The sequence below is a fragment of the Xenopus laevis genome, chromosome 1L (assembly GCF_017654675.1).
Source record: "Xenopus laevis strain J_2021 chromosome 1L, Xenopus_laevis_v10.1, whole genome shotgun sequence".
In the NCBI taxonomy this organism is placed as follows: domain Eukaryota; kingdom Metazoa; phylum Chordata; class Amphibia; order Anura; family Pipidae; genus Xenopus; species Xenopus laevis.
Window position 1 is genome coordinate 83,714,513 of NC_054371.1, and position 19,955 is coordinate 83,734,467.

The 19,955-nt window shown below is 37.7% G+C and overlaps 1 protein-coding gene and 1 pseudogene across 1 annotated transcript in view; both read left to right on the forward strand.

Annotated features, from left to right (window-relative positions):
- The window catches only part of gprin3.L (GPRIN family member 3 L homeolog), a 63,432-nt gene extending 44,011 nt beyond the window's left edge, over window positions 1-19,421 (forward strand). Inside the window, exon 2 of the mRNA XM_018225956.2 lies at window positions 16,847-19,421. Coding sequence (XP_018081445.1) covers window positions 16,944-19,103 — 2,160 coding nt within the window. The 5' untranslated portion in view covers window positions 16,847-16,943 and the 3' untranslated portion in view covers window positions 19,104-19,421. The remainder of the gene's footprint in view (window positions 1-16,846) is intronic.
- Window positions 5,860-6,835, forward strand: LOC108719624 (annotated as a pseudogene).
- Window positions 19,422-19,955: the final 534 nt, after the last annotated feature.

Sequence of the window (19,955 nt, forward strand, 5' to 3'; positions counted from 1 at the left end):
ACCATGTAAACACCAAACACAGATAAAATGTAATCACACATTTACATTTGCTCCCTTTGGTTATGGTCCCCATAAAGAAGATTCAGATTAGTTAACACATGTAGTGGAAGCCAAAAAAAATTCATTAAAATGCCGTCATTGTTCCAGATTGTGTAAAAGCATTTTATTTAATTAATTAGCATCTTAATAGGTCAATATTATCATCATACATTTAGTTCTAATAATAACAACTGAACAAGCCTTATACTCAGCACTGGATTTAATCCATGCAGCTGGTATTTGGAAACCCTGCTTGTAGATTATTTTGATCACCAAGATCATTTCTAACCTGCTTAGTCAGAAGGCCAGTGTTTGACCCATTTTTTTCCTTCATTTATATTTCATTGGGATTTGTCAGTTTGCAGAAACTATTCACACATTCCTCATTTTCAGTAAAGAAGCTGGAGCAATTTTAAACTGAAAGATCATTTTATTTTCAAATGAAAACAAGTAATTTATATTTGTTTTGTCTATTTTATAATTCAGATTCTAGAACTTAATATCTCATAAGCAGATTTATATCATAATAGCTGTACAGTGCATTAATTTGAAGACAGCACTGGGACAGGGCGGCTAAGGGAACTTTTGGGCTGCATACAAAAAGGAACATTTGTACCCTTACAATAATGGCACACGCAGCATTTTCCACTCTCATCAGATCCACCACATGCTGCTGCCCATGTGGGGTGGATTTTTGTTTGAAAATGTATTTTCAGTAAAATCCACCCTGCAGGCACACTGACAGACAGATACCATGCTTCTGCAGCAACACAGGAGTGGAGTGAATAAGTGGTTTTTTTTCCATAGGTGTAAGCTAGTGTCTTACATTTAATTCTTATATTTAATCCTTGCTGAATGTCAGTCTATAGCTTCAACATTTGTGACTGATTGTATTTTTTCAACTCTTTATTTTGATTTGTATAATACAGCCAGTATAAATCAACAAGTTGCTATGCCTTACATGAGACTTTTAAAGAGCAGTATTTGTAAGCATGTGACTTATAAAACAGATTATGTAAGTATAACATAATGAGTAGAATGAAAAGATAACAATCTAGCAGTATAAGTAAAATGATAGTATAATGATGGGCAAGCAACAACGGTAAAAGAATAAAAAAAATCTCACTCTGTCTAGTTAAGTAGGCCATAACAAGGGACACCAAGGGGACAGTTTACGTTCACTTGCTGTTAGGTGGGGGTATCCAATAGCTGGTTATATTAAATTAAGTTAACTACAGGTCACGTCAAGGGTCTTGGTAAGAGGATATAGAAAGCTTCTGACTTTCAGGCAGTACTATTTTTTGGCTGTACAGTTAAGTGTAAAGTTCTGTTGCTGCTTATATTGTACAACGCTACAGAGTATGTTGGTGATTTATAAATACGCAATAAAATAATTCTTTAGATTGTAATTAGGGCCCTCTGGTTCTATTTTTATTCTCTAACCCTTGTTTGTTATTTTTTATATTATATTTTTATTTATTTATTATATTATTTATTAATATTAGACCCCTGTTTGCTAAAAAATAAGGTAAATCACTGCATAACTTGCTCACACATATAAATATATATGATGATGATAATACAGGTATGGGAGCAATTATCCAGAATACTTGGACATGGGATTTTCAGATAAGGGATCTCCATCCTTTCTTTTTAAATTCTTTTTATTGAGTTTTGCAATAAAATAAATTGATTTGACTATTTGACAATCATACAGATCTATGTAAATCCATGCAAATAATGTTCAAACATTTTCATATGAACAATAAACAATAAACCAGAAGTGTTAAAACAATTAGCGGATCTCCATCCTTATCTACTTAAAAATCCCAAACCCAGGAGGATTGTTTTAACACCAACGAGGGATAATTATATTTATCTCGGGATATTAGGAAATTTGTAACCTTTAATTACGTTTGGAAATATAAAATGGGTCTCAGTCTGTAACGCTCCTCAAATTAGTTATTTTTTTCATACTGTATTTTATTAAAATATGCTTTTACCTAAGAGCTAAAATGAAAAATAAATATACATATTCATTAAAGTTGTTTAATTTAAGGGGCACATTAACTAAGCTCGAGTGAAGGATTCGAAGTAAAAAAACTTCGAATTTCAAGGTTTTTTTTTGGGTACTTCGACCATCGAATAGGCTACTTGGACCTTCGACTACAACTTCGATTCGAACGATTCGAACTAAAAATCGTTCGACTATACGACCATTCGATAGTCGAAGTACTGTCTCTTTAAAAAAAACTTCGACTACCTACTTCGCCACTTTAAACCTACCGAGCTAGAATGTTAGCGTATGGGGACCTTACCCATAAGTTTTCTAAGTTTTTTCCGATCGAAGGAAAATCCTTTGATCGATGGATTAAAGTCCTTCGAATCGTTCCATTCGAAGGATTTCATAGTTCGATCTAACGATTTTTCTGATTTTGCGGTAAATCCTTCGACTTCGATATTCGAAGGATTTTACTTCGAGGGTCGAATATCGAGGGTTAATTAACCCTCGATATTCGACCCTTAGTAAATATGCCCCTAAATGTATACTTGCAATTTAAACTTCCCTTAAAGAAGAACTAAATCCTAAAAAAAATACTCCTTACTGTAGGGTCTTTTAGAGGTTTCCGCAGCAGCTTCCTATGACCATTGACATATTAAGAAGCCTAGGGTTTGTTGCAAATCATCAAACATTAGCAGAAAGTGAAGTTACATCTGTCAAGGGAGCTGATACTTCAGGGCTTATTACTAAGCAGCTGTACAGATAGAAAATAAAAGTGAGGTTTTAAAAATGGGGGGGGGAGAACCAGACTGTCCAAAAAACCTGCACTAGTTGGGGAAAAAAGGTGAGTGCCTTTTTATTTTTTTCTGTGATTTGCACAAATTGTGGCAAAACACAATCTCAATAATAAATAACTGTGCCCCATAGAGTCACTGGTCAAAATGGAGGACAATGGGCTCCACTTTGGAATGATTTGCTCAACTGGCATACTGAGAATATTGATTAATAATAATGAAAACAGAGGCCAAAGAAGGGAGGGAATAGAAAAAGGCAGGCGCATTCCAGGGGCTGATGCCGCCCCTCTTCTTGCCGCCCCTGGTAACTGGTCTTTCCGTGTAGCCTAAGGCAAGAGTCTCACCTTGCCTGATGGCCGGAGTGGCCCTGGAAAAAGGTTCCTTTCTGTATAAGTGAACATAGAAGCATACAATATATATTTAATATCTAATATAAGTAATTCTAAAAGAACTGGACTTGCTGAGTAATCACTGAAGACGTTTCATTATCAATTGAGCAGCTTCTTCAGGTAAACTGACTGGTGTGGGAAGTCCTCGGCATATAGACTCTTCGGCATATTGACATCTGAAATTCACAGAGTTGTTGATTCTGTGTAGTTACCGTAGTTACTCAGCAAGTCCAGTTGTTTTAGAATTACTTATATTAGATATACAATGTATATCTTCATAGTCAATATGTATTTAATTTTTCAGAGTGCCTTTGGGCTTCAAAAGGAGTACCGTATATACTCGAGTATAAGCCGAGTTTTTCAGCACCCAAAATGTGCTGAAAAAGTCTACCTCGGCTTATACTCGGGTCTGCGGGCAGTAGCTGAGATTGCAGTCACTTTTAATCATTCCTATACCAACAGTTCATAGACTGCATAAAGGTCCGTGTGTGGACCGAAACGTCGATCCAATAAAACAAGTTTTATTTTGATAAATCCCAGTGTGCGTCAGCTTTCTACATGAATATACAATTTTTTCTGACTAGCACCTGGGTCTTTGCTTCAGTAAGTGTGTGCCACAGCCCTTCTATATATATATATATATATATATATATATATATATATATATATATATATATATATATATATATATATATATATATATATATATATATAGTAGGCACATCAAAAGAGCCGCACTTACAGGACTTTTTCTAGTGCCAAAAACATTTTATAAACAATGGTTGTGTGGGAATGGCATTATTGAAACATTGTGCTAATTAAAAAGAGGAAATCCATTTTGTTCATGCAGGTTAGCTGTTAGAGTGAAGATATATAACTTTTACAACTTATTCTTACAAATGTACCTAGCTGCTGGGCTTGTGTGTAACTACGTAACTGATGGGTAACACACTGGACATTGCTAGTGCTGGGTTTTACACAATCCTATTAATTGGAAAAGCAGTTCCTGGTTAGCAGGACATGAATATTTAAAAGTATTTTATATTCTGTTAGCACAGTTCAACTGGCCAAAGGATCTCCTGAGGGCCCCAGTACAATGTCCCTATCCATTTCTCATTCATCATTCGCAGCATAAGCCTATTTAACAACTATTATATTTAGCACTCCTATGCACCCCAGTTTTCCTAGGACCCCTTTTATGAAATACATCCTAGTGTTTCATATGCATAGCATGTCAAAGTCTTGGAACTTAACATAATTTTCCCTGAAAAGTGCTAGACGTTCCAAAACACCTGTATGCCATGGGCAGCCATTTGCATGTATCTATTTTTATTTTTATTTTAGCAGGTTTTTGCATAAAAACAAATCTCACAGGACAGCTAAAAAAATCTTTAAAGAGATATTAATGCTATTTGTTACAAAACATTATAAAAAACGTATATGAGTTTATATAATTTAGATCAAAAGATGAAACAAAAGCTACTCTACATCTTGCCATACCTACTAAACATTCTGAATTTAAAGGTGATGGCACAAGGGAAGATTTGTTGCCCACAGACAGCAACATTCTCCCTTTGTGCCCACATGCCTCCCCTTGCTGGCCTCAGGCGGGGTTCCGCATCATAAATTACCCCTAATTTCATCTCTAAACAGTTCTGGTGAGAAACAAGGCTTATGGATATGGGCAATGCAACTTTTTCAGAGCAAAATCTGTGGTTTCGCCAATGGGGAAATCTTTCATAAATTCATTGCTTCTGTTTCACAGGAGAAAGAATGCTCCCAGCTGATTAATCCTCCCCTTGCCTTCCACATCTGTTGCTTCTTTGCAATCTGGAGAGATAGCTATATCCACTACACTGTATAATTAATGGAAAATTAAAAGGGGCTGTTGGTCACCCTGATTTGGAGAATTTCTGTCCTGAGCAACTGGGAGAAAATATATAGCTGCTATGTTCAGAATTTTATGGTGTTTGGGAGCTGAAGGAATGTTTGCAATGTTTTACATGAGAGTAAGCAATCTTGGATTTATATAAAATTACCTAATCCTTAATCAAGCAGAGTCATGGAGCTAAAGAGAAAAGCTAGAGAGAAAAGTCTGGGTTCAAAATCTTTTGGGCCTGTATGGGTTAATATTGCTAGTTTCAGTTTAGTGTGCAAGATATTCTCCTGGGGTATAAGGAGAACTGCCTAGCTGGAGGGATTATTGCTGGGGGCTGAAGCTGACAGGGACTGGGATCTGATACTATTTGACACCTTACTATACATTTCCCTGTATTGTTAAATGGGTGGTTCACCTTTAAGTTAACTTTCAGCATGTTACAGACTGGCCAATTCTAAGCAACTTTTCATTTGGTCTTCATTATTTATTTCTTATAGTTTTTTTTAATTATTTGCATTCTTCTTCTGACTCTTTCCCACTTGTGATTGGGGTCATCGACCCCATCTAAAATAAATGCTCTGTAAAGTTACTGATTTATTGTTATTGCAACTTTTGATTGCTCCTTTCTAGTCATGTTCTCTCCTATTCACATTCCAATCTCTTATTCAAATCAATGTATGGTTGCTAGAGTAATTTGGACCCTAGCAACCAGATTGCTGAAATTGCAAAATAGAGAGCTGCTGAATAAAAAGCTAAATAACTCCAAATGAATGGTTGAATGAATATTGGGACTCCATCAATGAAGATGATTACTGCTTTGTCTACATGGAACCCAAAGGCTCTTTGACTCCTTTCCACACTGACGTATTTCAGTCCCACAGTTGGTCAAGGTCAGAATAAAATGGCTGCTATTCCCTCATGGGCAACAGGAACATCTCAGAGATTGCCACAGGAACTTGCACTATGATGTGACATCCACCTGCGTTAAAGACACCAACCAGTATCCAAACTTCAGCCTGTGCTGCCAGCCTATTGAGGTCATTCAAGAAGCAGGTGAAGTGATTTTTATCCCCAATGGGTGATTTTTATCCCCAGGACCATATCAATAAACCACAACTGGATCAATGGCTGTAATGTGTCTGCAATGTGGAACTTCCTGCAGAACGAGTTGCTCTCTGTTCAGAAAGAGATTAGTGAATGGACAGAAATGATGGACGATTGGCATCTTCATTGCCAGATTATCGTGAAGTCTTGTGCTGGAATCGACTTTAAGTAGTGATGGGCGAATTTATTCGCCAGGCGCGAATTTGTGCGTTTCGCCGCCAGCGAATAAATTCGCGATACGCCCGCGAAAATTCGCCGTTTCGCGAATTTCGCGTGAAATTTGCGAATTTTACGGCGAAGCGAAACCGCGCAAATTCACCCATCACTAACTATAAGGAATTTTATACCTTCCTCAGGATCATTGCCAAGAACAGACTTAGTATAGTCTTACAAAGGACACAGTTAATGGGAGTGGTCCAACCATCATGGCAATGCTGCATCCACGGGGGTCGCCTTCTTGCTGTGTTTGATCTGAAAATAACATCTGATGTTTTGTCACTACTGATCTATAACCAAGACTTTCAGAATCTAGATCAGGAGTCTGCAAGCAGTCATTACTGAGAATTCCCAGGTTTGCTTATCTTTCTCTCAAAAACCCCATTCACTTACTTTGGGAGTCATACAGTAACCGGTAAAGTTTGCCTTAGCCCCAAAACCCATAGTAACAATCATGAGTTGGCGTTTTCTGGTTAACTGCATTTTTATTGTGCCTTTTCATAAAATGTTATAACTTGGACACTATATTTTGGCTTTTTATATAGACTCAAGTCCATGATGTGTCAAGTCCATGGGTGAGGCTGATGTGTCAAGTCCATGGGTGAGGCTGGTCTCATTGTTTTAGTTTATTAAAGCAAACATTTGTCTATTACATGACCCCCTTTTGTTGTTTGCATGTGTAGGGCCCTATAGGGTTAATAGGCCCTATGGAGAGTTAATCTTTTCATTCTTTCTTTGGGTTATTGGCTAAGAGACCCTGTAGTAGAATAACCTTTAGCATTATTGGATGAGTGGTGTAATGACACTCCCCTGCTACATTGCTATATAGTGTGTGTAGGGAGTGGCCACTTCCTCTTTGGCCTGTGGATGGTGATCCAGCTGGGTGTGCCCAGGGGAGCCTGGGTACAGCTAGGCCCAGAAAGGCCCATGTGCTTTGGAGAAGAAGTCGGGGGACCAGGAAAACCCAGTGAATGAGGAATAGTTACACTAGGGCAGACTTGTCATAGTCTCGCTAGGATAGAAAGGCAGAGAGGTGAGAGAGAAAGAGTAGCTGAAGCTCCAACAAGGATTTGCAGTAAGGGAGTAGCTTCCCAGAGGCTCTGGGGCAAATTCACTAAGCGCCGAAGCGCCGAACACTAGTGTCAACTCGCTAGTGTTGGGCATTTTCGTTACTTCGCAAATTCACTAACGAACGCTGGCGTAAATTCGCTAGTGTTACTTCGCAATTTTTACGCCACGCAAATTCACTAACGCGCGTAGTGTACTGAACGCTACCTTTTACGCTAGACTTCCTTCGCCACCTCAGACCAGGCGAAGCGCAATAGAGTAGATAGGGATTGCTTCAAAAAAAGTTCAAATTTTTTCTAAGTCCCAAAAAACGCTGACGTTTTTTCTATATCATGGGTGATAGGCTGAAAAAGATCGAAACATTTTTTGGGGCTCCCCTCCTTCCCCCCTACATTTCCTAACTCATGGTAACTTAACTATACAGTGGGCACATGTGTAGGGCAAAAAAAAAATTATTTGATGTTTTGAAGGTTTCCCAGGCATTTGTAGTGATTCTACGTATTCCTCCACTGAAATTTGAATTTGGCGCCGTATGCAAATTAACCATCGCTAGCGTAACTTCGCTTCGCTTAGCGAATCAACGCTAGCGCAACTTCGCAACCTTACGCTACCCCTGGGCGCAACTTCGGATTTTAGTGAATTTGCGGAGCGCTGGCGAAACTACGCCTGGCGAAGTGTGGTGAAGTGCGGCGAAGTTGCGCCTGGCGCAACGACGAATCTTAGTGAATTGCCCCTAAGTGTGTTGCCTCCAGTCAAGGGACCTCAGTGAAGAGGGACTGTAGGGTAGAAGCTGCTTTCCTGACAACTTCCACGAGGGAATGCGTGTGAATACTGCAAATGCCTAATGGAGACCTTTCCTCTGTGAGAAATGCCTAATGCCTGCAGCTCTGTGTGAGAAATGTGCTACTGCCTCAGCTCCTGCGTGAGTACTAAACCTGTGGTCACTTGCCTTGTGCATAGGAAATAAACCTTTTACTGTTTTACTGCAAGAACCTCCTGGCAAGAACCTCTTTTGTATGTTTTGTGTGCACCGTAGCCTGAGAGATGTAGTTGCACTACACCATAGAGGGAACACTTCCACATGGCAAAGGCCCTGACCCTGTTGTGTAAGTTGCATGTAGCCAATGCTCTACCCTGCTAGTGGGTATTTGGTCACATACTGCCAAATAGGTGCTACACATGCATGAATGAAAGTGTGAATAAAAGTATTTTTTTATTGACAAAAAAAAAAAAGCTAAATAAACCATAAAGAATAAAAATGAAAACCAATTGCAAATTGTCTCAGAATATCACTCTCTACATCATAACAAAGATTAACTCAAAGGTGAACAGGTCTCTATAATCCCCTCTAATAGAGTTCTCTAATACAGAGAGACGATGGTAAAGGAAATTAGGCGAAGAATCTAACTCTAAACTGACATCTGAGATGGGTTTTTTTTTAATTGTATTCAGAATTCATTTGTCTGGTCATCTGCATAAGTGGATTCAGCTTTTAAACATGGGCAATACTGCTGCCACATGTGCCCCCTTTCCTGATAAAAAAAAATGATGAGAGTAATACAATAAAATTTGTAAGAACATCACTGGCTGTATATTTGCCCTTACATCTTTTATTGGCCTTGAAATGTTTCCTGTTCACAAACGTCTCTAATGCAGCAGAGTATCTGTTAGTTTGTTCAAGCTCATTTAATATGTATGAAAATCTGCCATTTGATGCATCTTCTTATAAAGTGGCACAAGCAATTACAATGATCAATGCTGTACTTTTCTTCATAAAGAAAGGAAGGCCAGTTTGTAGTTACCATAGAAATTTCGAGATGACATACTTTGGAATAATAATGTACATGAGGGAATACTCTTATGAAAAGGAGAGATGAGTGAACTAAGGTCAGGCAAAAGAGTAAATGGGAAGAAGTCCTCCTTTATTGAAATGAGGATCTACTTTGTATGCCTCTAATAAATATGCAATAGTTCAGGCTAATCCATTGGAAGAAGGGGTCCAGTGCAACTCATCAATCAGTTTGTATGGCCCATCTGAAAACATTTCTGTAATCTGGCAAAATTATATGAGGCATATCAGACCACTACCTAAGTAAGGTTATGCAGTACAACAGATTTACAGATTGCCCAAAAGCATATTTAGAGTTTAGACACATTTCTAGGTACTGAAAAGCAGCAGCTCCTCCTCCCCTCCAGCTGTTTTTCGGGTTGCAATCCCAATTTATGGAAAAATAGAAAAGCGGACGTACACATGGTATCCATCTTTTTGGCCTATGTGCTGATCAGGTAGTATACAAGAACAGCCTCCTCCTTGTGGTCCTGTAAACATTTTCAGTGCTTATTACTCTGTCTGGTATCACCATATAGAGTCATTTCAAGGAAAGTATGCAGAGGAGTTTTATGACATTATAGCACAGCATAACAACACGGTGCCAGGCCCCCAACAAAGAAATCTTTGGAGGGGCCCAGTACACACAGCAACCCACCTGCACCCATCCACTTGCGTGCACCTGCCCTCTGCTGGTAGTTTGCAATGGCTGCACAATTTGGTAGCATTGGTAGTAAAGTGTCTATAGAGGTTGCAGACCCCATGGTCCTGGTCCCCCTTCCTTCCCGCAGGGTTTGGCTCCTCGATAGTTATGCCACTGGCACAGTATAATCTATGCATTCAATTTTGAAGGATCTGTTTACCATGTGGCTTATATTCATCCGTTTCCCAGTTTATGATAGAGCTGTACAGGTACATTCCACTACCTGTAAAAGTGTTAGCAGCTGAGGTCGTGCCTGCATGTAGCCTTATAAGTGCATAGATTCAAATCGTCATGAAGTTGATTTTCTGCAGGAAGTAACTATACAGGGCCACTGTATTTTCACTGAGAAAATGGGTTTGCCCTTAACTGTAAAGCAGAAGTGGGGTTTAACATTGGGCCGCTTGGAATTTGTAGTACTATGGTCCCCAAATATAGACTTCTGCTAACTTATTGGTGCAACTGAGGGAACAACTGAGCATCACAATGACTTCTTAAACTGCCTAGTCCAAAGTTTGTCCCACTCAATCTATAAAAGGTTATGTTATAAGATGAGTATTTATTTTATTACATTTTAAGTTTGTATCTGTACCCAGCACCACAAATATTATATTATATCAGAGGTGTTTTTATTTGAAAATTTAAAATAGAATGGCATCTGACCCTTGTGTAAAGATAGCCAACTGGCTATACACAAAGTGACCTTTCAACACTAATGTCCGATTGGTCCAAGGTCTAAACACAGAGACTGTTCAGCTTGCCAACATTCTATTGCATTATAAAAGGTTTTTTTCTGGTACTTTCCTTTCTGGCAAACATAATCTCCTATTTCATCTCCTAAATATAAGGCATCACTTAACAAATGTCACACAATTTGGAAAAACAGGCACAAACGTTATTTTGGCAAGGAGTAACTGGGCTGGCTTGAGCTCCATTATTGCGCCTTGCACCCTGTATCAATTTTTAATCAGGTGCAAGATGCAGAATACAACCTGCACAAACTATTGGTTTGGGCGCAAGTATTTTTACATGCCATTTCTGCATTGTATTACTTGTTTTCTAAATTGGTTTTAAAGAGGCTGTTATTGAATTTATCTCAACTTTGAATCAATATACTAGATATTCAGAAAACAGAAGATTTATGTATTAAGCTTAAATAGATTTTTGTGCTTTAAAATATTACCTCCAGGGAAGTAGGTTTACCTATTTTTGTGCAACACAGTAAAAGTGATCATGAAATATGAATATTACCTTGCAGCCTTCTATTTTCCTACTGGTTGCCTTTGATATAGATGCCTGTTGTACACTAAATAAACACAAAAGGAAATCTACTTTGGGCAAATGTCAATAATGTGGGTTTCAAATACAAGAGTCCTCTGCACTCAACCCATTATCAATATATTTAAGACAGCGACATTTTGTGCATACTGCTACTAAAAAATGCCTTACCCTTTAAACAAAACAGGGATTGTTTGTCCATATATTGCAATATATTTAAGCTGGCCAACTACGTCAAAGTCATCCCATATCTGGCCAGTCCTATGCTCAATTTTATCTGATTCATTAAGAATTCTATTGCTTCATTATACATTTTACAAAGGGACTAGGTATTACCTGCAACTTAACTTGCTGCTTTCAAAGTAAACCTCCATACTTGGCTGCCCTTTTATTAGACACCAGTGGGATCACCTGACTATAGCTGGGAAGGGTGGGAGCTACAACATAGAGCTGGTCACTGCTCCTGTATAAACTATAACAAACAAGGGAAAGTTGTGCTCACCACTATTTTTTAAAACCATTAGGCGGGGGTGCAATGAGGCTGTGACCACAAAATACATATAGTCAAATACAAGAGTCCTCTGCACTCAACCCATTATCAATATATTTAAGACAGCGACATTTTGTGCATACTGCTACTAAAAAATGCCTTACCCTTTAAACAAAACAGGGATTGTTTGTCCATATATTGCAATATATTTAAGCTGGCCAACTACGTCAAAGTCATCCCATATCTGGCCAGTCCTATGCTCAATTTTATCTGATTCATTAAGAATTCTATTGCTTCATTATACATTTTACAAAGGGACTAGGTATTACCTGCAACTTAACTTGCTGCTTTCAAAGTAAACCTCCATACTTGGCTGCCCTTTTATTAGACACCAGTGGGATCACCTGACTATAGCTGGGAAGGGTGGGAGCTACAACATAGAGCTGGTCACTGCTCCTGTATAAACTATAACAAACATTGTTTGTAATAATGTGGGTTTCACCATATGCTACAATCTAATTTTGTTTATTTTAGTGCCTTTCACACTTATCACACCAACAGTGGTAGCAAACACACTTTTTATATTACCCATGGAAAGCACAATGCAGGATATTTATTTGTACTAGCCATATTCAGGCACAAGATAACCAGTGCTTGAATTGGAGTGAAAAAAGTGGAGGGATGCTCTGTGTAGTGCGCTTAGCGCAGCATGCTGAAACAAGTCCCTCCCACAACCATAAGCCACACCCATTGTTATAGAAAGCCTCACACCAATACTTTCTGGTTTCACCCCTTTTAAACTAAAGACTTTTTGCTATTTATTTTTTGGTATTTCCTTCTAATGCACAGTTTGATGCCCAGTATGCATAGCTTTATGTATGTGACCTGTAGGGACCACAAAATTAAAATTATGCATATGACTTTTCTTGGCTGCCAATTCAGCTACTGCAAACATAGCATTATTTCTGTGTATTGTGTGTCATAACATAGCACAACCCCATCATATTCTATATCACCCAAGATTATTTAATATATATCATTATCTCGCCTTGCCTAAATTTTCTCTTTTTTGTTTCCCCTGTTTTCCCCTTCTCTTCTTTTCTCTATAACCCTCTCTGATTCCTCCACCTTTTTTTATCTTTTTAACACTTCTCTATCTTTTCTACTTCTCTCCCAGCAATACTTTCTCTCCTTCAATCCCCTATATATTTAACTATATTATATTTTACTTCTGCATTGTATTTGCATGCAGAAGTGGAAAGGAGCAAAAGACAGTTCCGGCATTCAAAACTCTTGCATCCTCACTGAGGGGTCGCTATTTCACAGAAATAAAGTGAAGGGAAGGCACCCATGTGCATCCCTCCCCAATTCCAGCACCGAGGATGACTATAAGAGGAAATAAAGGAAAAAGATGTGTATTTTTCATTTCTTATTGTTAGATATTTTATGATGTTTTGCTGTTCAGGGTATACCCTAACCATGAAAAATAGATTGGGGCAGAAAATTACTCTGCCCCCTCCCTTTCCCCCTCCTTCCACACATTCTATAACTGTGAAGGCACTAGGTTCTTGTGCATTCACAAGTTTTTGATGTGATACTAAATTGGCATTAATAACAGTGTCCACAAAATGGTGCCTGCCTGCCTGCATGCTGTGCTTGTGTTATTACAAGACTGAAGGAAACACAATTTAAATCATTTATATGGAGTAAAAAAAAGTTTATTTTGCTAAACTAAAACCATAGAAAAGGATTTGGAATGATTTCTTGGGGTGACAGGTCCCTTTTAAGTTGGCCGCATGTCCTATGTAGGCTCATTCTTGTTGACTAACTTGTTTTTTTTTTCTTCTTCTGCTTCATTCTGTAAAAGGGCCACTGTACTCTTGAATGACCCTGTAGAATTGTAATTTGTACAGGCGATTGCCTATGTTAGAACAGACTTCTGATATATTTTATCATAGGTTATAAGCATACCTAGATGTTATATTTGCTATGAAGCCATTAACAACCATGCCTCATGTGACATCGTACCAAACCCACAAGTGCATGAACTCTGGATTATTGTAATGATATTATAAATACAGCATGAACCCTCTAGAGCGTGCTATTGAGTTTGTAGCCAGCAATACTTTGGCAGAAGCTTGGGAAATAAAGCAAGTAAAAATTACTTACTTTAAGTTCCCAACATTTCCTTGAGGCAAATTCCTGGTCAGATTGAAGGAACTCATGTGCAAGGGACACTAAGTGGCATGAATGGCATGTCTCCATTTGTCCTTCTAATGTTTTGGTGCGTTTTAAACGGAGGTGGTCCATTTTATGGCAATAATTAATGTTGCTTGTGCCTTCCATGTTATATACAGTATATTGGGAGATTAAATCTAATTTATATTGAATGACCTCTGTATCATTAAATGGTTTATTTCATCAGTTCAATAATACTGTTGTGTAGTCATATAAATGCCTTTTCTGAAACTGCTGTGCAAAGTCACCTCAATAGAGAAAACTACAAAATCAAAGAAAGGTTCCTTATTACCTGAAAATTAACGGCAAACAGTTGCTAATTAACTCTACTTTGCTATAACAGATACTTATCCTTTGAGCTACAAAAACAATAGGTTCCTATGGATACCAGACCAGATTAGAGCCTGATCCTAGAGATTAGCGTTAATGGGATAAAATATCTCATTAACAAGAAATCCACGTTACTGCTCTTCATGATAAAATATCAAGATATTTTTGATCTAAAATAATTTCAGCCACCATATTTTCACACATAGAGGTCTGTATAGAAAAACTAGAAATCCTAGTTAGAAACATGAATTTTAAACAATTTTGTTATAACTTTAAAGGAAAACTTTACCCCCAAAATGAATACTTAAGCAATATATATTATATATATATTATATATAGTGATTAAAGAATCTTACCGAACTAGAATATATATTTAAGTAAATTTTGCTCTTTTACATCTTTTCCCTTCCCTTGTGACCAGAGATCACCTGACCAGAAATAATGCAGCTCTAACGGTAACAGGAAGAAGTGTGGAAGCAAAAGACAGAACTTTATCTGTTAATTGGTTCATGTGACCTATCATTTATGGTTTGTTATTTGTTTGTGTATACTCTGAATTGTAGTATCCCAGGGTGGTGGCCCTTGATTCTTAAAATGTACCACCTGATGGTAGTACTACTAAAAAAGCATATTATTATGAAAATGGTTTAGTTACATGACGCAGGGCTTTACTTGAGCAGTTTTATGCAATTTATTTTTATAGAGACTTACATTGTTTGGGGGGTATAGTTTTCCTTTAAGCAAGAATACTAGTAGTCACAAGGGAGACTAAGTCAACCAATTTGGGTCGAGTTTATTTATTTCCTGTTCTGTTCTTAACAATCAGAACACCTTGAAGAAAATGTAATGCTTGCCTGCCATTTATTTCCAAAAGTGAAATTTGTCACAGCATCAGGGATGTCCTTTCAGCAGCAATTCAAGTTGAACAGCCTCCACAATATGCCAGAGTACCAGCGGAAACCTCATCCTTAATCTAACAAAGCACTAAATTAAAAGGAACAGCTGCCACTTCTTAATGGTTTAGGTTTTGGGCCCTGTCCCTTCATTATGTGCACACTTCAACACGCACATTACATTTTGAAGGCAGGACTACTGCCAAATGGGCAGAGCACCCTAAACATAGTGTGCAGTGTGTCTGACACAATAAAAAATAAGGAATTTACCTTTTTTGTTCCATTCTTCCTAATGAGAGTTTCTGCTTTTTCTGTTTTTATGGTGGGATGGGGGGGAGATTTATAGTATATACAGCTTGCACCCTAAACTGAGGTAATCAGCCTAGGATTCAGCAAGCGTTCTGGTATATTTTTATTTAAATTTTAAGACATAAGCAATAGACAGTATTATTTAAAAAAATACCTCACTATAAACAAATCAAAAACATTTGAGTACCATAGAAACTTACGGGTATACCCACACATGTGAGCATTGGGTTGCTGTTGGGTTTGCTCAATACAAGTGATCAGAAGCTCAGGAACTATTTTACAAGGAAGTTGAGACTTGAAGTACAAACACCTGGACCAGGCTGTTCAGGCACTTGGGATGGCAAGGTGATAAATGGCTGGGGTGACAACATAGCAATACAAAACCATGTACAGCATATATCATTTTTTCCAACTGATCAGTCCATTGGCTATAAAACCAAAGGTCAAAACACATTTATTTTTAAAGTGCCATCCCAAGTACCTGAACACCCTGTTCCAGGTGTTTGAACTTCAAGTCTCTACTTCCTTGTAAAATAGTTCCTGAACTTCAAGTCTCTACTTCCTTTTAAAATAGTTCCTGAGCTTCTGATCACTTGTATTGAGCAAACCTAACAGCAACCCAATTTTAGATGCCACTAAAGTAATCTAAGGCTGGGTGTCAGGAGTAGTACTGCTGAAGCAAACATGGCTAGCTTACATGTGTGGGTATACCCTTAAGTTTCTATAGTACTCAAATGTTTTTGATTTGTTTATAGTGAGGTACTTTTTTTTATAATACTGTCTATTGCTGTATTAAAATCAAAATAAAAATATATCAGAACACTTGCTGAATCCTAGGCTGATTCCCTCAGTTTAGGGTGCAACCATAAGGAGTCTTGTAATGCATTCATGAAAAATGTCCCTGGTTGAGTAATCGCTGGCAAGCTGTTTTAAGGGTTTTTTTTTTTTGCCCTTGTTTGTTGTTTGTTTGAGCTAACATTTTCTTATAGCCTTATCCCCCTTATTTGAAAATAACCAAGTACACTTGTGCAGTTTTGGCCTTATTGTATTTCAACAATCATTCAAAAAGTAGACTAGACTGGCAAGCACTGGTTGCTGCGTGTTTGCTATGTTATTATTTAAATCCATGTAGGTAAGTAAGAAGCATCTGTTTCAGAAAAAACAAAGCAACCATTCAGAAGACTATTGCTCTTTTGGTAACATAAGGATGAATCTTCATATACATTTTGGTATAAAAAAGGCTTAACTGCATAACATGTTTAATTAGTTTATTTTTTTCTTTTGGACAGGTTTAGAAATTCAGGATCTTCACTGAATCCAAAACAATTAGGGCTTGCAACATTCAACACCTCTGCCTGGGACACCTTGTCAAAGGAAAGATATTCCATGGGGACTGTACCAGATCCTCAAGGGTCTGCCAAAAGCACATTGGTAACCTCTCCTGTGGAGAAAGATTGTTCTGCATCTGATACATTTCAACTTACCCAAGGAGCCTTAGAAAACAATGGCAGTGGTATTTCGGAGACTTGCCCTGTTAATATAATTTGCAGCAGCAATATGGCAAGTGAACAAGAAAGACAGGAATCAGGCAATGGAATCACTTCCTTTAGGACTTGTAATGAATTAGTAGTATTGTCTCCATTAGTACCACAAGCCATAAAGGACTGTACTCAGCCTATCTCCACAATAAATAATACATATCTTTCCACTGATGGGAATGCAGTATCATACAGTAAAGCACAGTTGTCTTTGTTAGATGATAAAACAGATAATGATGATATATCAGCAAAAGATAGCAGTTTGGTAGCTTCTTCAGTATCAGTGGAAGCAGATATGAAAGTGCATAGTGATATAAAAAACAGATCATTAGTTGAAAGTGGAGCAGATAAAGGACTTGACAACTCAGTTCAGAAGAAGGAAGAAACCCCATCTTTGCCAACCCACAAAATAGAAAGCATAAACAGTGGCCCACAAATCATAAGTACTATTACCCAGTCAGAAAAGGTCACAAAAGCTGAAAGAGAACCTATAAATGAATCATCTACGAAGTCACATGAATGTCAGCAGCTAAGCTTTGTGAAAGATAAAATAAAAACAGAGAATGAAGAAGTAGAAACAGATCCACTGTTGCCTAGCAGATTTAAGGAAATGGGCACAATGACTTCATTTAGTCTGGAAAACTGGACAACTCAAGATGCTGAGGTCCAGGCTGTAGCAAATGTTGAAAACAAATCTGTGTCAACCAGTCCAAGCATCTTAGCTGCATTTCTAAAGGCAAATTCTCCAGTCCTCAAAGACAGGCAAGAACAAGTCTGTATCATTTATCAGGGTAACCCTGGTGCCAGCCAGTTGGAACGTGCAAACTTTGCTTTGCAAGCACACCTTTCTCAAAACCAATTAGCCCCAAAATTGTGCTTTCAAGCACCAGATGCACTGAGTTCACAGCCTCTTCAAATGCATACTAAAAGCCCAACAGATTTAGCAAGGCCTGCTTTCCAGCACACAGAAATTGGAAGAAATTCCCAGATATTGTATAGAAATGAAATAGATGGGCAAGGGTTGTGTTTTAGAGAAATGCCACAGATGCAAATGGCAAGTCCTTCTCCTAATTTAATGAATGTGAAACCAGTTTACCAAATCAACATAGAGAACAGTGCCCAGCTAAAACCTAGGTCAATGGACATGTACAGTGAACCGTCACATTTTAGAGCTCCTGAAATCAACAACAAAGCCAGGCTTCACCATTTAAGTGGAGTAGAAAATATTCAGTTACATAACATCCGTATAGATAACGATCAGACAGATACTCTTAGTTTTCCTGGAGATGATAGCACAGACCGAAAACCTTTTCATTTTAAAATTACAAATGAGCAGGGTTCTACACAAGCTATTATAACAACAGATATAAAAAATCCAAAGAAGGAGGATAAACCTCTGCCTCTTCATGTGGAAGTGGAAGTAAACACTATTGGAGCTAGTGGGGGTCAAGCAGATGAAATACTTGAAGTCTTGGTTAGAAAGGACCAGGATGACAACGGACTTGCTAAAAGGTCCAGCAGTTTTAGTTTGCAATGCAGGCCTGCTTCTGACATAAGTGCAGCACAGCTAACACCACGCCTCAGAAAAGCCAGAGAAGAAAAAAATGAACCACTTCTGATCACCTTATCTACCTCTGAACAGCCTAAGCCACATGGCAAGAAAACAACTCCACCAAGTTCAAATGCTGAAGCAAAAAATCAAGCAAAACAGGAAAAGAGCGTGAAAGATGTTGTTTGGGATGAGCAGGGCATGACATGGGAGGTATATGGTGCTTCTATGGACCCAGAGTCATTAGGCATTGCTATTCAAAATCATCTTCAAAGACAAATCAGAGAACATGAGAAAATGATCAGGGCACAACTAAAGCAAAACCGTAAATCCATTTGCTCTGATTCTTCAGGGAAAAAGCACAAAAGAAGGCAACATAGAGTGTTTCAGTCTATACTTAAGAACATTAGACGACCAAACTGCTGTTCCCGTCCTCCCCCTACTTCTGTGGTAGATTGAGTATTTTTAAAATATTTGTTTTTTTTAAGAATGTTACAAGTGAATTTTATTTACAAATGTAATTAATTAGGATGAGTAAAACATCACCCTAATTTTGCAACGCAATACACAGTTTTGTTACCTTTGTGATTGAATTCCAGAGCACATTAAACAATATAAGCTACTGTTTTCTGTAAACAGCCATGGGTAGTGGTAGTGGTTTTATAAATGAAGACTTTTATGATTTTGTAAATTCCTATTAAAACAAAATTAAGAAATTAAATGAAAGTGAACATATGCCCATATTTGTATAAGATTAATATTACAGTAAAAATGTATTTAGTAAAATACAATGCCAATAACTTTTATCACTTGAGCCTTCCTAGCAGTAGAATTTTAAATATTAAATTATCTAACACCGCATGACAATTTATTGTATAAAAAAAGAAATATAGCTAACAAATATGTTGAAGGTTTTCTCTACACAGGGATGTAGCTTTTATTCTACCTTTAATAGTCATGGTTGATCCTACATGGGAGCAGAAGTTATTGTTATCACAAACCCCTATTGAAGATGTTTCTTTTTGTTCAGAAAAAAAAATGGAATATAGAAACTCCTACATGTTAGCTTTGAGCTATGTGACTCAACTCAACAACAGTGCCAGAATATGTCTCTGAATTCATTGTCCCAATCACCTAGACATAACCTCAGGTTGAAGAATATTATTAAGAGCATCAGTATTAACTAGTGGTTATTTACCAAGACAGATCTTCAGTATTCATTTTCATTGACATTTCTGTTATGAGTCCTCAAAGAGCCACTTTACACTTCATCTATAGTGGCTATTAGAAAACGGCCATGGTAGTGTGTGT